The sequence below is a fragment of the Arvicola amphibius genome, chromosome 10, assembly GCF_903992535.2.
Source record: "Arvicola amphibius chromosome 10, mArvAmp1.2, whole genome shotgun sequence".
In the NCBI taxonomy this organism is placed as follows: domain Eukaryota; kingdom Metazoa; phylum Chordata; class Mammalia; order Rodentia; family Cricetidae; genus Arvicola; species Arvicola amphibius.
Genome location: NC_052056.1, coordinates 19,759,760 through 19,776,944, shown reverse-complemented (window position 1 = coordinate 19,776,944; position 17,185 = coordinate 19,759,760). Strand labels below are relative to the sequence as shown.

The 17,185-nt window shown below is 34.9% G+C and overlaps 1 protein-coding gene across 2 annotated transcripts in view; it reads left to right on the top strand.

Annotated features, from left to right (window-relative positions):
* Positions 1 to 16,871, top strand: part of Usp25 (ubiquitin specific peptidase 25) — a 106,373-nt gene extending 89,502 nt beyond the window's left edge. For both annotated transcript variants that reach the window (XM_038345848.1, XM_038345847.1), the window contains 6 exons: positions 4,752 to 4,930; positions 5,985 to 6,063; positions 11,059 to 11,138; positions 14,737 to 14,860; positions 15,790 to 15,985; positions 16,282 to 16,871. In XM_038345848.1, the coding sequence (XP_038201776.1) occupies positions 4,752 to 4,930; positions 5,985 to 6,063; positions 11,059 to 11,138; positions 14,737 to 14,860; positions 15,790 to 15,985; positions 16,282 to 16,454 (831 nt within the window). In that variant the 3' untranslated portion in view covers positions 16,455 to 16,871. The remainder of the gene's footprint in view (positions 1 to 4,751; positions 4,931 to 5,984; positions 6,064 to 11,058; positions 11,139 to 14,736; positions 14,861 to 15,789; positions 15,986 to 16,281) is intronic.
* The last annotated feature ends 314 nt before the right edge of the window (positions 16,872 to 17,185 follow it).

The following is a 17,185-nucleotide window of genomic DNA, read 5'->3' as shown; positions in this document are numbered from 1 at the left end:
GAGGCCTCCAGGAGGGAAGCAGAGCATTGGCATGTAAATGGCTGTTCCCATCGTCCTCTTTTCTGTGAATGATATAGAGGATATTTTTTCTTTTCAATGACTAATTTATGAAGGTGTTAAAAATGGGAATGGCGTTTTTCTCTGTATCTTGAACATTACCAAGAAAACCTTTAAAGTTGAATTTATAGAAATTTTTGATTACCTGTATGTAGTGTGAAAGAGTTAGTAGGCAGGCAGATGGGACTAAGGTATTCTGCCTGGTTCCTTCTCAAGTTGACCTTTTGTTGTAGGGCTGGTTTCCATTTTAAATAGAAAAAAAATCCTTAAGTGCCGAAATCTTGGTGAAGACCTCCAATTGCTGCACACCGCGCCCCATGCCCGCGCTCTATGTTCGAGAACCCAGTTCGCGAGCTTCGGGCAAGGGGCGGAGGTTGAGAATACACATGCAGAGACAGACCAACACACAGACCTTTAAACACCTTTAAACCAAAGCCCCCGTTATTAACACCATGGAGACTTAAATACACTGCAGTCAATGGTCAACAGGTGAAAATCCAATCCTCTGATCCTCTAAGGTAGGCACAGCTTCTAGTATCCTCAATTAGAAGGTTCTAGCAGGAAAGAGCAGCTGAAGGCCAGGACTCATTAGTCCCAACACTTAAGTGAAATGGTTTAAAGATTCCCAAGAAAGGCAGTTTAAAATTGTTTCAATGAGAAAAACTAAAGTCAAAAATATAAAAAATAAAGGATGGTTGTAAAAGTCTGGTTATTATAAGTTATGTACAGACTGGGGGCAAAGGTGTCATATTACAATTATTAATCTAGGAATAGCTTGTATTTTCCTTGAAAGGCATAGAAATTCTTTTTTTTGGAAACTATTATCTGCACCTATAACAGTAGTATCTCCAGGGTTTTATGACATGAATTTCTGTATTATGGAACATTGTTCTTGATGGGGGATCATTACTCCACTGTAATTATTGCAAGTTGATATTATGTAGTTACTCCCTTTTACACCGAAGTACCCATTACCAATGCTGCACCTTTGTTTACTCTGCATATGTAAAATGTATTTATTTTAACTAATAAGTACAGTGGCAGTAATTTACCCCATGTCACCCCAGTCATACTCAGAAGTAGAACTCCTGAGGTGTTCCTGCATCATCTCTATGCTCCTTCCTGTAGGCCCCACTACCAAATGCATCTATTGCCTCCTGACGCAAGTCTCAGTGTTAGTGTTGTGTTCTGTCTTGTGTACTTCAGACCCTTTGCTCCTGGCTCTTTTCAGTGTGTCTGCATTTAAAACATGTTTGGAATTCTTTGTCATTGAGTGTGCTTGTAGTTTGTAGGGTGTCGTATATGTAGACACATTGGTATTCCATAGTATGGCTGTACCATTATCTGTGTGTCCGTTCTACTCTTGATTGATATAACAATTTATAAGGCATGTCCTTTAGCCCAGTGAATATAGTTTTAGTAGTTATGGATTGATTTATTCCTGAATGAATCTTTTTCTAGTGGGGAAGCAAACATTAATAATTGAAATTTGTATGATGAAGAAAACAAGTGAATAAAGATTACTTACATACAATAAAGATCAGAAGTAGTATATAGACTGCTTCTTAGAGAAAGTGACATTTGAACAACTAATACCCACATCCAAAAGTGAACTATGAATGGTTTCTCTCACTTGCTGTTTCTCTTGGCACATGAACTTCAGCTGGCAAATGGCCAGCTGTTGGCTCTGTCTCTTTCTGGGTAGATAGGTACATTCACTTAAACTTACTCATATGTTTATAAGTTTTTCTATAACGTACTCAACACATTTATAACTTAAAGCAGGGTTTTACATTGTTTCTTCCTTATTTTCCCATAGTATAATTCATGCCACATATCATACATTCATCACATAATTTTTTTTCTTTGTTTTCTATTGGAATTAAAGAAATGCATTTAAACATTTTCTTAGTCAACACCACACCTGAAAATGCAAGTATGTGTCCAGCTGTGGCCCATTAGGAGCACATGGGAGCAGGGTCTCAGCATTCGTAGAATTCACTCCTGTCCTAATTTAAGAAGTTGATACTTGCAAGGTCTCTGTCATCAGGAGCCTGGTTTTAAATCCAAGTTTTCTCACTTAATTCTGCAACTTTGGACCTTATATTAAATTATCAGAGCCAGTGTTTTCATTGAGACATCTTAAAAATTAAGTAACATAACCCATCTAAGAGAACTCATTAGATAATATCTGTCACAAAAAGTTTAATTGAAATTGTTAGTTATTGAAAGCTATGACTGAGAGCTTTGTTGCTGGATATTAGGGTTTCGTCTAGTTGTGAACATCATTCTATCACTGAATACATACACAAATATAGTTGAGTAGAATTGCGAAGTCAAAATGCCTACAAATTTTAAATGCTGTGAAGCACCTGTCATGCTCCTTCACATATGGTTTTTAGCTTGTTTACAATTGTCTGACAATAGAGCATTACAAAGTTCAGTCCCTGATTAAAATGTATTTGATTTCCCTGAGCATCAGTACATTTGAAGAAATATCTTCCCTGCTGGTATTTGTGATAACTGTCTTTATTTTTTTTGATTTACTGAGACAGGGTTTCTCTATATAAAAGCCCTAATAGCTGTTCCATAACTCACTTTGTAGACCAGGCTGGCCTTGAATGCACAGAGATTTGCTTTCCTTTGCCTCTTCAGTGCTGGAATTAAAGATTAAAGGCATGTGATATCATGCCTAGCGACTTTGTCCAATTTTTTTATATTGTAGGAATTTTTATTTGTTCATGTTAAGTGAGATAAGATAATTTGTTCAGTAGTTTGCCAGTTGTATTTTGCTATTTATAAATTTGTATTTTATACTCTTTTTGGGTATGAATTTTAATAAGTCACATTTTTCATAGAGCTAAAAAATCTGTAATTACACAAACCATTAATTCTTCTCCTTCCATGTTTTTAACCATAATTCAGATTATAGGATTTTAATTTTCTTCAAATAGGAAAAGTTCTAAAACTCCCGAAACAATTTTGTAACCCATCTTTTATTTTATACTGACGTAAAATGCCATTTTTATCATATAATAGTTCTCCCCGGTAACTGAAACTGTTTGTGTCTCTGTATTCTCTTGCTGTACTTTAAAGCAATGAACATGTCACCTCATGCATCATTGATGTAGCTGACATTTTATAAGAAAAATATTTGCTAATTTTTGAGTTTTTTAAATGAAATATTTGAAATTTTTTAGTTTTTATGATTTTTTTTTTTAGAATTAATTGCTATACCTTCCTTGGACCCTTAAGGAATCTGACTGGTATTTATGTTTGTGTGTTAATTTAGGAGGAAATTGAAAGTTATGTTTGATACTTAGATTATTTTAAAAAAGGAACCAGATATGACTTTTCAATATGTCATCTTTTTTATCACATTTAATAAGCTTTCAAAATTTTGCTTGATATTTATCTTACTTTTTACTTTGTTCTTATATGCATAAATGTTTTATTACAAAATGGTACTTGCAAGTTATGATGAATATAAAATATTTATATATATTTATCAAAATCTATGCTTTCATATAAATTTTCAGTATGGTCTCTTGATTATGTTATTAAACTGATCCCAAATAAATAGCTCATTACTTCCATTATGGCTATTTATTTCATATCTAGTTATATCATGTTGACTAAAAACTTTAGCGTATATTCTTGTTTTATTTTTAATGTTTCATAGAATTTACTGATTAACCTTTTAAGTGTTGTATGACATAGGTAAAATATTTCAATAAACGTTTATAGTTATTTTTCCTCTGAAATAGAGCAACATAGATTATAGGATTACTTGAGGAAGTTATGCATGAAAAGAAAGTGAAGGGAATAAACTAATAAACCATTTTTAATTGAATGAATTTTCTGTAATATGTCTTGCATGCAATGCAAAGTATTTTTTATGATTAGCAGAGATAGATTTTGATATAAACAGGAAATCAATAAATATTTTGAAAATTAATTTTAGTTATGTGGACTTCATGTGATCAATATAGCTGTATTTGTTATGTTAGTCTATACGTATTTATAGTTATATATCTTTTAGGTTGTGCTTGTATGCTGAAAGATATATTAATATTTTCTGTTATTTGTTCTCAATTTGAAAGTTATTTTATGGTTAAAGGAACATGTGATACTACAGCATGTATAATAATCATTACTTATAATAATCATTAATTTTGTAGAAATAAAATTTGAATACTGTTGTTGTAAAAAAGCCTTCATTTTGAGGTGACTAGAATTCCGGGGCCTTAGTTTGACTGCTAGTGAAGCAGCTGTAGTAGTTACTACCTCAAAGAGTCTGGGTGCTTCTGGATGGTCTCATTCTCCTTGGGAATGGAGTCTAGTGTGGCTGGTGCGCCACGGTGGAGAACAGCACAGCATCTCCCTAGTGATGCCTCAAGACAGAAAGTCTCTGGCCCCAAAACCTGAATCTTACAATGTGAATCACATCAGAGTGAGGCACACTGTTTGACCACTTCTGTTTGCAGAAACAAAGAGATTTGTAAGATAGTCGGATAAGGAAGTTACTATGTAGCTGATTATTTAGAATTTTAAAGTATGGGCTATGGGGACTCATATATACCAGCTTACTTACCCATTAAAAGGTAAAAACAAACATTTAAATACAGCTATAATTGTGGAGAACTTTAAATTATAATTGACCAAAAAACCTTTGCTCTTGTTTTATTTTCTAGGCAATTAAATTGGAATATTCAAGATTGGTTAAGTTGGCTCAAGAAGATACCCCACCAGAAACAGATTACCGTTTACATCATGTCCTGGTCTATTTTATCCAGAACCAAGCTCCAAAGAAAATCATTGAGAAAACATTACTCGAACAATTTGGAGATAGAAATTTGAGTTTTGATGAAAGGTAATATAACAGCATAAAGCATCTAATTTACATGCTCATACTTTTATTATTGTTCTGGTTTTGGTCTTGTTTTGCTAATCACAAGTGTAAGATATATGTATGTACAAAAACAATAAATATAACACAAAACTCATCTTCCATTAATTTCAGTATTTGTTTTGCCATTTCTTTAAATTTTCTAGCTGTGCCCTTTTAAAGTTTAAGTTAAAAGTAATTTGGATAATTACAAATTATGAATGAAGAAATAACTCTTCTATGAAAGAAAAATGTGATTTTTCAACATCTGTACTGTGCAGATTTTGGGTCAGGTAATTTTGTCATCATGCTTTCATGATTCATCAGATGTAGCAAAAACTCTAAGCACACTGTGCGAAGCAAAAAGTGCCCTCATCTTAGGAAAACCTCTTCCCATAGCTGGTGGAAGGTGACAATCATTGGAGAGGAATGCCTAGTCATTAAAAATTCTTTGCTATGAAAGAAGATTGAAAATAGTTAATTTTGTTCACCCACAGCTAATTGTCAGAATGTCTCGTGTTAATATTAATCTGTTTTCTAGTTAAACTGAATTTCATTTAAAAGAAATAGGCCCCAGGTATAAAGGTTCAAGTTAATCAATATTTTTTTTATTTTATTTTGAGACACTATATAACTTAGGTTGCCTTTTGGAACTCACTTGTAGTCCAGGATAGCCTCAAATGTACAGAGATCTTCCTGACTCTGACTCTTTAATGCGGGAATTAAAGGCGTGTGCCACCACATCTGACTCTCTTTTAATTCTTAAAAAAAATATTATTTGTGTTTGTATGTGCATTGGCAGGACAGGGGAGGAGAGAGACATGCCTGCCATTGTGCATGTGTGGAGATGAGAGGACACTCTGGGCAGTTGTGAGTTCGGGGGATGATCCCTGCTTAGTTCAAATTGTTGAGCTACCACACTGACACTCGTGGAGATTTTGTTGTTATATATGTTTGGTAGTTTGGCTTTATGCAACATACTTTTACAGTTTTTCTGGATTTTGTTTTTGATTTAGAAATGTATTTCTTATATTTGAAGGTGTCACAACATAATGAAAGTTGCCCAAGCCAAACTGGAAATGATCAAACCTGAAGAAGTAAACTTGGAGGAATATGAGGTAGCGTGCTTTGAAAATACTGCCCTCTAGTTGCCCTCATTGATCTCAGCGTAACACAGACTGGGTGTTTGTAGCATGAGTTCTAGTCCTTAAAAATGAAAACCCAGAGTCGGATATTAGGGGGTAAAAGCTGAGAGATCAGAGAAGCAAAGCAGTCTTACCTCTGCTTGTTCTTACCTCTGCGAAACCCTCTGATCGAATGGGGGTGTCCTTCTCTCCAAGTCTTCAGACTGAATGCCCTGAGCTCCTGTCTCCTCCAGCCTTATATTCCCCTCTTCACTCAGCCATATCCCTTCCTGTCTCCACTTCCCTAGTGTTGGGATTAAAGGCCTGTGGCTCGAAAATACTGGAATTAAAGGTGTGAGTCACCACCTGTTGGTTCTCTTTCTATTTTAGACTGGATCAATCTTGTGTACTCCAGAGTGGCCTTGAACTCACAGAGATTCCTTAGCCTCTTCCTCCTGAGTGTGGGGTTTAAAGATGTGTGCCACCACTTCCTGGCCTGTGTGGCTGACTAGTAGCTCGCTCCACACTCTGATCCTCAGGCAAGCTTTATTTGTTATAGTTCAAACAAAATATCACCACAGACTTGTACAGATGATAAATAAAAGTTAAAATTTTAAATTAATAGAATTAATCAATACCAATTCTTCAGTAAATAATTTTAGATGACTTTGGTACAATTGCTTATAGATGAAAATGTTTTAAAGAAAATCTTTTAAAGAAAATCTTTTTATGTTCACATGCCATGTTCTTGTATTATATCAACTAGTTTTCAATTACTTCTATAGAGAAATTTTCTAGTTTAAAACATTTAATATGTCACATTAATGTTGAAAGGGCAATGATTTATGAAAAGTGTACTAGACATTCTTCTACACAAGACAGGTATAGTGACTGACTTAATCCAGATAGTAGCTTATGGTACCATGGGACAACTGCATAGAGTCTCCTCTGACCTCTACACGTACACCATGGTAGACATGTCTCTCTCGTCTCCCTTCCGGCACACACACAGACACAAATACATTTTTTTAAAGAATTAAAAAGAGCCAGAAGTGGTGGTGCATGCTCTTAGTCTCAGGCCATCTTATTACTGGTGTGTACATGAGCACTGGAGGCACAGAGATGGGCGATGAACTTCCTGAAGGTGTCAGTTGTAGGAGTTGATGGCACTTGGCCAGCAGAACCAACCTGCCTCCTTAGCTGCCACTCTATCTACACAGACTGCTGTAGTTTCTACTTTCCCTTTGCTTCATCATACATGTTAGAGAGATGTCAGACAGTCATTTTTTTGTTTGTTTGTTTTTTTGAGACAGGGTTTTACTGTGTAGCTTTGGAACCTGTCCTGGCACTAGCTCTATTGACCAGTCTGGCCTCGAACTCACAGAGATCCACCAGCTTCTTCTTCTCACGTTCTGGGATTAAAGCTGTGCATCGCCACAGCCTGGCTAGACACTCATTTTAGTCATTTTATGTCATCTCAATTGGGTATGATGAGACATTGTTGTCTGAGAGTATACACACGCACACACACACACACGCACACACACACGTCAACACGTCATGGCTTATGAGATTTTTGTGTGCACAAAATCCTTGATCAACATTATTTTGAATATATATTTTAATTTATTCAATTCAAGCTTCTAGTATTTATTTATGCTTTTTAAATTAACACTATTTTAAAATTTATATTAAAATTACTTTATGTATATCTTTCATTAATCTCTATTCTTATTTACAAACTTATTTCTATTACTTTTTTAATTAGAAGATAGGACAATGGTTTCATTATACCATTTCACTGTGTGTATAGCTCTTTGTGGACTTCCATTTGGTCTCTACATACCCTTTCTTGCCCATCCATCTCCTGGCCTTACACGTTTGGGTTTTTCCTGTTTTGCCCTGGCTGGGATCCCACTATGTCCACCATGCTCACAACAAACCCTCGTATTCCTCTCCCCGACTCTGACTTTTTTTATTTAAAAGATTTATTTATGTATATCGGTATTTATCTGCATGTTTGTCTGCACCCAGAAGAGGACATCAGATTGCAAGGGATTTGAATTGGGAATTGAATGCAGGACCTCTGGAAGAGCAGCTAGTGCTCTTAACCACTGAGTCATCTCTCCAGCCCCATTTCACTTCCCTTCCCAAATAGCCGTACCTAAAACGTTCACTCTGTTGTATGTACATGTACACGACTATGTTTCTACATATATTTAGTATATGTATTATTTGCATATTTAAATGTAAATTTTGATTATGAGAAAGAGATGCTATTTTGTCTTTCCTGGGTTCTGCTTATTTTGTTTAAAATGATGATTCCCAGTACCATCTAGTTCCACACAGATGTCAGAATTTCATTCTTTATGACTGAATAAAAGCAGATGTATGTATGCTACCCATTCTTAGCCATCTGTTAATAGGCACCTAGGCTTAGTCGATATTTTCAGTCTTGTAGCGCAGCAGTAAATGTAGAGGGAAGATGTCTCTGTGGTGTGCTAACTCATATCCCTTGGGTATGCGACTCAGAGTGGTAAGGCTGGATATCACAGTAGCTTTATACATTTTCTGGGGAAGCTCAATGCTGATGTCTTTAACAGCTGCCTATTTTATAGTCCAGCAACAGTGTGAGTGTTCCTTTATTCTTGCGTCCTTCCCATTACTCCCTGCTATATGAACTAATTACCTTATATTTAGTAGGTAATCACTCATTATAGCAACAGAGAAAGTACACATTTTTAAAGAACATCCTTTCATCTACTAAACAGTGTGAAAAAAGTATAAAAAGCATTAAAATATTGCAAATGTTTAAGGTTGTGAATGATGAAAAATTTACTTTTGTGGCCAGAAAAAATATATTAATATAATAAAGTAAACAAGACTGAAAAAGAAGAAACATAGGTATCTTTATTTGCATATTTTTATGTAGATATTGAAATAACAATACAGATTCAAAAACTATAGCCTTGAAACAGAAATCTTGCTACCTACTGACTTTTATCTCATGTTCTAGTAACAATTAATAATAAGGTGTATTTTTAAAATAGCATTGTTTCTAGTAGCACAAAACTGTGAAGCACCTAAAATTAAATTTAGAAAGATAAGTACATAAAATCTGGGAAGAAAATTATAAAACTTAGAGACAATAGAAACTGAAAAATGCTCATGAGGTATTTCAAATATTAGATATTGGAAATGTATTCATTTTTCTTTAACATAGTACAAACCAAATATAATTCCTATGAAAAATTTGAGTAGTTTATTTTTATGGAGCCTAATATAATATGACTGGGAAGTACAAAGCAATGTAACCAGACACCCTAAAAATGACTAAAACGTTTACATTGCTAGAAATCAGGACAAAGCCTTCATAAAACCTTTGGGATAATATCCCGTATGAGCATGTATCCCAGAAATAGCAAGCAAGTCTATGATTAGTTAGAATGCTTTTATTAGTAACTCTGAGGAATGAAATTGATATCATCTCCATCTCTAAAGTCCATTTTAACTGAGAAAGTTGTATTAAGCTGTCTAAAAGTCAAAGTGAACAAAAAGTCAAAAAAATTTATTTACCTGTAAGCGAAATGTATTGAGCAGAGAGTTGTGACCAGAACATACAGTCCGGAGCCAGTGATATTTTAGAGTATGTTTCCCACGCCCATGACTTTGTTATATGTTAACTGTTGATTTGTGCCTTTTTCACTGGTTGATCTCTTCTCCGATGCTCATGGGGCTTGCTTTTTAAGTGTTTTTATTCTGCAGTCCTTTTCTCAGTTTATTTCGAAAGATTGGGTCACTATATTTTTGTTCTGAAACATCATGTTCTTTTCTACTGAAGTCTTAATTATATAGGTATTTAAATGGCACATTGTTTAGCTTTTGTTTGGTCTCAGTACAGAATAAATCAGCAAACATTGACCCACATGCCTCTAGCTCAGCATTCATGCTGGCAAGTGCTCACACTACAGTCCTGGCTGTTACTGTCACATGGTCTGCCTCATCAGCAAAGGCTCTTTCATTTGAAGTAGACTTTGCTGATTGAGATCTAAGGCAGCTCCAAAGTGGGTAACATATCTGTGAAACTGTATCAGTTTGTGGACACCAGCTAATAGTATCAAATCAAAATTCTGTTTCTAGTAAAGGGCAATGTAGAAACCATTTCTCCTCTCATTTGCTCATCATGATGGACCCAAAAAAGATTTACGGTTTTTGTTAGAACTTCCTTTTAGATGAACCCTATACAGAATATTTTGGTTTTTTGAACTATTATTTTAAAAAAACTGCTCTTTTTTTGGCCATGAGTATCCATGCCTTGCTATTGTGTTTGAGGAAGAGACCTGGTCAGTTGCTCTCATCAACGTAGACCATGAAACCCAATATGTACAAGTTCAACAAAAACTGCCATATACTGTCTGCCCAGGCATGCTTCAGCATTTCCAGGGCCTAAATTTCAAATTCATTATTGTGTTTTGGGAGTGGGGCTTTCTTTTTATCATATATCAGGTAAATAAAGTACGCAACAACACATTTAAAATTGCCCTACATTTAATAATATTAAGTAAGTGAACTATGACGTTTATTTTCCTAAAATTCTGTATCAAACAACAGATTTGTGCTCCAGACAGAACTGTATGAATAAACCATTCCACCCTGTACTAGTATAATAATTTATTAGCAAAAATTATACTGAAGAATGTTTTATGGGAAAATGGCAATTTGATTATCCTGCAATTTTATTACTTTTTATTTTATATTCTATATTCTTAATCTTCTGATAATATATATTCTTGTTGTTTAATTTCTCATCCATGACTAAATACCTAAAATTTTTTATATTTATTATTTTACTAAGCAGTAGTGTGTACTACCTAAGTTATTATAATATTTTTTTGTTTCCCTTCATTTGCATAGCTATCAGAACAGTGTGTTGTGTTATGAAGATTCTTACCTTAGTTTTTCTTTTCATCTTTAATATGTTATATACAGGAGTGGCATAAAGATTATAAGAAATTCAAAGAAACATCTATGTATCTCATTATTGGGCTAGAAAATTTCCAGAGAGAAAGGTAAGACAGATAGACAAATATGGATAAGGTTTGTTCTTGTTATTAATTCTTTTCTGTGATTATCATCCAATGCAAATTTTGGAGCATACATTTTAATGAATGTCTTAATTTGGAACAATTTTAGATTACAGATTATTACAAATTTAATACAATGAGATCACGTATCCTCCATATAAAATATATTTTCTTTTTTTATACTATACTTTTTAATAAAACTTATCCAAAAATGTTGACATTAATTTTTTTGTTTTTCTCACTTTCTTTTTTTAAAATAATTTAATTAAAATTTGATCTTCAGTTTCACACATGAATACATTACATATTGACCACCCTACCCTCTCCCATTTCTTCCCTGTCCTTTCCAGCTACTTCCTACAAATTTCTCTCAAGCATTCATGTCTATTCATTTTGTTTTGTGGCTCATTGAATTGACCATGGTTGAGTTTAACCATAATTTCTTGTGACCATGGGTTTGAATTTGTCCATTGATGCCTAGTGGACTATAATTGAAAATTTTTATGAAACCCATCCTTAAAATTTGGGGAGGAAAAGAGCTGATAGTCCAGCATGTGTTACTGCTTAAATTTCCTAAAAACTATTGTGACATTAGTGATTGTTATACTCCTTCCTCTTCTTGTTGATGTAAATCACAGGTAATACTTGTGTTTTTATCTGAACCCCCAGGTACCATAAAAAGAGCATCTGTGATAGAAAGATATTCAGTGATAGCATGCTATCTAAAATGTACAAGGCCCAAGGTTTAATTCTTTTGCACACTCACAAAGAAACAAGTTTGTCTGTAGAAACTTCTAAATAATATATTTTAAATTGAAGATAATTTGTAATGATTTTAATTTATATAGCTATGAAATTGTTATTTTAACTATTTTCATTTTTAATTGAAAAGTCTTTTAATATGTGTAACATGAAGGGTGGGACTTGTCGGGGTTTCTGTCCTGCACAGTTCCTACAGCCGGCAAGTCCCAAAGAAAATCACACAGAGGTCTTCATAAGATTATAAACTGATTGGCCCATTAGCTCAGGCTTCTTATTAGCTCTTGTAGCTTATATTAACCCATATTTTTAATATATTTTAGCCACATGGCTCAGTACCTTTTTCAGTGGAGCAGGTCACATCTTGCTTCTTCTGTGGTCTGGGCAGGATTAGGAGGAATGGGCTTCTTCCTTCCCAGAATTCTCCTGTTCTCATCACCCTGCCTCTACTTCCTGTCTGGTTGACCCGCCTATACCTCCTGCCTGTCCAATCAGCGTTTATTTAAAGCATGATTGGTAGAATACAGACAACTCTCCCACACCAAATATAATACATTGTTATTATGAATTCCCCTCCCCCATACTCTCCACACTTTCTCTCCCACCCAAATCCAATTCCTTACTTTATTAGAATATAAATAGGCATCTAAATAGAAATGTATCAATATTTTAACTATTAACAGAAAGCACTTCTATGTACTTGTCAGTTCTCATCTTTGATAGTTTGTACTCATTTCTCCATATTTTTATTTCTACCTTAGTAACAACTTATTAACTATTTATTTTTAATAGGCTGTTTTCTTTCCTTTTTAATTATTTTTCATTTTTATTGAGCTCTACATTTTCCTCTGCTCCCCTCCCTGCCTCTCCCCTCCCCTTCAACCCTCCCCCAAGGTCCTCGTGCTCCCAATTTACTCAGGAGATCTTGTCTTTTTTTGTAACTCATCATGTAGATTAGATCTATGTATGCTTTATTTTCAATGCATTGTCTTATGTCAGACGAGCAAAATGATGACTGACCTGTTTCCTCTGTTTGTGTTAATAAACTGTAGGAAGTTTATGGCGTGCTTTTAATGGCAAGTTGCCAATTATTTTGAGAATGTAGCTGTTCAACCTGGTGTTACCAAGTGTGATTGACAAGTTGTCTATAACTATATATATGTACTGTGTGTGTGTGTGTGTGTTCAGTTTCTTAAGAGTCTTGGCCACATTCTTCAAGCCACTTGTCACTAGTACTTCTCTTCATAGTACAATGCTTGCCAAGTGCCTACAACTTATCTAGCCATAGATTCTTAGCCAAATAGTGGTGCCAGTTGAGTTTCTTCTTGTAGACAGATATTTCATTCCTATCAAAAAGTGGTTAGTTATTCCCATAATGTGCCACTATTGCACTGATAGGCCTGGCTTGCCAGATCAGTTGTTGTAGTTGTGCTGTCTTCAGCAATAGGGTCTTGCTAGCAAGTTTGGGAATATAACCCAAGGCAGTCTAGCCTGTAATGTTTGAGGTTCTGTGGAAACCTCACTGGTCAACAATTCCAAAAGAAATAACCCATACTAGGAACTCGGTTTATTTATCGTCTTCTGGTGTCTAGTAGAGGCATTGTTGCCCTGCTCTAGGATAACACTTTTAAGAATCGTATGTGCATATGCATGCATGTTTATTTGTATGTATATATGTATGCTTGTATATATGGAAGCTGAGTAGTATACCTTTCTATGTCTTTTTCTAAAGGTCTTGGTGTTATTTATCCCACCCCATTCTTGCTCCTCTGTTCTACCCTTACTCTTCTACCTGTTTAACCCTTCCTAATTTGTCCCAGGAAATTCCCAAATTGTATGTTTCTAATTTTCTGCACACCACCATCTCCTGTGAGCATTTTCTCTTTTATACTTTTTATGTATACATAAAGAAAACATTACTTACATAGACATTGCACGAGAAAAATGATGCATGTAAGTATAAAGAAAAAATAATCTTTCCACAGGAAAATATTGTGTTAAACACATTAATTATTGTGCTTTCACATCAGTCTTAAATTTAAAAACAACAGAAGGAACTATTGAATTTCAGCTGAGGCCTTTCTCCCATTTTCTTTAATTCTTGTTTTGTTCTACTTTTAAAATATGCCTCTTGCCTTTGGGTTTTGCTTTTGTTAAGAAAGTGTGTTGGTGAATTTGATGCATTGTAACTTTTTAATGTCGTGGAGAATAGACATTTAAATATATACTTTGATTGTTTTTTGTGGGATTCCGTTTTTCCTGATGGCCTATTGGCCACTAGTCCTTGAGAACAAGGGACAGAAGAAACGACAGAGAGCTTTGTAGTGCTGTGAGCATGACAGAGATAACTCTCCAGGAGACAGCTTCAGAGAATCTGCTCAACTTTATTCCAGAGTATAGGGAATGCATAGGACTGGGCGGACACTTGCTAGAGAATCACTGAGTTTGCATTAGACAGCACACTCCTATGATAAAGATCTTAGTACAAGTCTTAGTTATAATCCGTGAAATCACGGTTCTATTGTAATGTTCCTAGTATAATACTTAATTACCAAATGGGTAGCATGGGGAAAGCTGCTTCAGAGAACTTTGTCCAGGGTCCCATCAGAGATAAGTCAGGCATCAAGGCCTAGAGACAGTCTCCAAGTAAGGTCAGATAGAGAACTGGGTGCCTTCAGTGGATGTGGGTGGGGGAATCGAGAGGATGGGGAAGGTGGGGAGATCAGAGAGCTTGCCTCTGACTGCAACCTCTGGCCTCCCAGCATTTTATGATTGTAGATCGTTTGATAATTACAAAATACTAATATCATGTGTTTATTTTAAGTTATATAGATTCTTTGCTGTTCCTTATCTGTGCTTATCAGAATAACAGAGAGCTCTTGTCAAAGGGTCCTTACAGAGGGCATGATGGAGAGTTGATATCGCATTACAGAAGGGAGTGTTTACTGGTGAGTGAATATAACGTGTTTGCATTGGCCCTCTGCTGGACACAGTCTCCAGTTCTCACATGAGTAATTGACTATAAATACTGTCAGTATAAAAATTGTTGTATATCTGTATGAAAATGGTTTTTTTAATGAGCGATGTTTGCTTTCGTTGTATTTCCAGATTTTATCTTTAGATTACTACTTCCCTTTATTGCTGGATGATGAAGAATGATATTCTGTACAACAAACACTTCGTTTACTGAGGCATAAATCATGTTGGACTTAGTTTGCATAGTATCAAAATTTCATTGAACATGCTATTATATGTTGCTGGAGACTGGTAGTTTTTCCTCAAACATCTCAAATTCTCTAAAATAGCATTTTCAGTGCAGGTTTTTAAAAGTCACTTTCAAAACATTTTACTCTATTGAATTTTACAGACATAGAGCACTTTATTGATACACACTGGCCTTCCTGTTTGAAATCACAAATTCCCCTAAACTTGGACTACATTGATCTCATTATTGACTTTGTCATCTCTTCCTTCCATTTTACCAATTCCTAGTAAATAACTATGTATTAATTGTTTTTATTCTTAAAAAATAATGAACAAAGTCTCTCTAGGTTTGTAATATGAATTAAGTGTAAGAAAAGAAATTTTAAGTGGACTTTTGATTGAATGTTTTCTCTTAGAACTATTTGTTTTAGATTAATTTTAATGTGAAGTATCGTCTTTGCAGTTTTTAGTGAAATTATGGGAAGATGTGAATTTATTATTTTTCTGTTACCTTTGTTATGTCCAGAGGTTTTCCTGAGAACTTTCTCTTTGTGTATGATATTATTATACCTGACGACTGCTATTTCTGACTGCTGTCAGAACATATTTAGCATGTTGCCTTTAGTGCAGTGTCTTAAGGGTAAAATATGTTCTCTTCTCTCATTCCATTAAGAAATTAAATGAACAAGCAGCAGAGATGTTCGAGTCTGGAGAGGACCGAGAAGTGAACAATGGCTTGATTATTATGAACGAGTTTATCGTTCCTTTCTTGCCCTTGTTGCTCGTGGATGAAATGGAAGAGAAAGACATCCTTGCTGTGGAAGATATGAGGAATCGATGGTGTTCGTACTTAGGGCAAGAGATGGAATGTAAGTTTAAACAGTGCCGTGAGGCACCTGAGGTGGGATGGAGCAGCAGAAGATGCTGTTTTATTTTGGAATTGTTTCATGTTCTGTAGCATGCTCACACTGTTGCCATTTTCCTCCTTTACAAGCTAATATGTGCACATTTCTGTGCCATGAACTTAAAAAAATATATATCATATCCCGAAAATGACAGTAATTTCATACATTCTAAAATGAATCCTCTCCTATAACAAACCTATTGCAGGAAATCCTTTAATTTTTCTTTGTGTTTAGATAAATCTAATTATTTGTATTTGCAGCAAACCTTCAAGAAAAGCTGACAGATTTTCTACCAAAACTGCTTGATTGTTCTACCGAGATTAAAGGTTTCCATGAGCCTCCAAAGTTACCTTCCTATTCCGCACATGAACTCTGTGAGAGATTCGCCCGAATCATGTTGTCCCTCAGTCGTACTCCTGCTGATGGAAGATAAACTGCCCAGAGTTCTCACACACTATAGAAACTCTTTTCTTACCCCATCTTCCTGTCACAGGATTTGCTTGCTGCTGCTAGAGTTTTTAACTTTTTATTTTAATAACTGCAAAAGACAAAACGACTATGCCGACCTTAACCAGACTGCAAACAATAAAGCCGAGAATCGCATGGCATTCAGACTTTGTTTTATCTGGAACCGATATATAATTACAAATCAATTGATTTCTTGTGGTAAAACTATGGTTTTGCCACCTTCTATTGCAGTATTGCCTCTCCGTTTTCCTTATCAACAGCTTTCCATTTAGTCTGGAGTTTCCAAGACTAAGCCATTAAGTGTTCAGCACTGTGTATGATATATAATATTTGGTAGCTTGTAAATGAAATCAACGAATAAAGTTTTATTTATGGCTACCTATGTGTTTGTAATCAGGTATATGTATATTGGTGTGTATTTTAGATATATAAATGAATTTAGTTATAGGGTTGACATTGGGTGATGCATAAAACAATAGCCCTTTTGTTTACTATAATGATACCATATTGGAATTGTACTTAGTACTTAGCACTTCAGTGTGTCTCTATCAACTGACTTCTTGCACCTAAATATGTTGTATTCAGTCACTGAAGTAAGTGACTGGGTTTTAAGTCGAGCTGCACTGAAACTTTTAACCTTTTCTTAGATTAAACGTTTGCTCCTTTATGTATGTGTAAATAATATAACAAGATGAC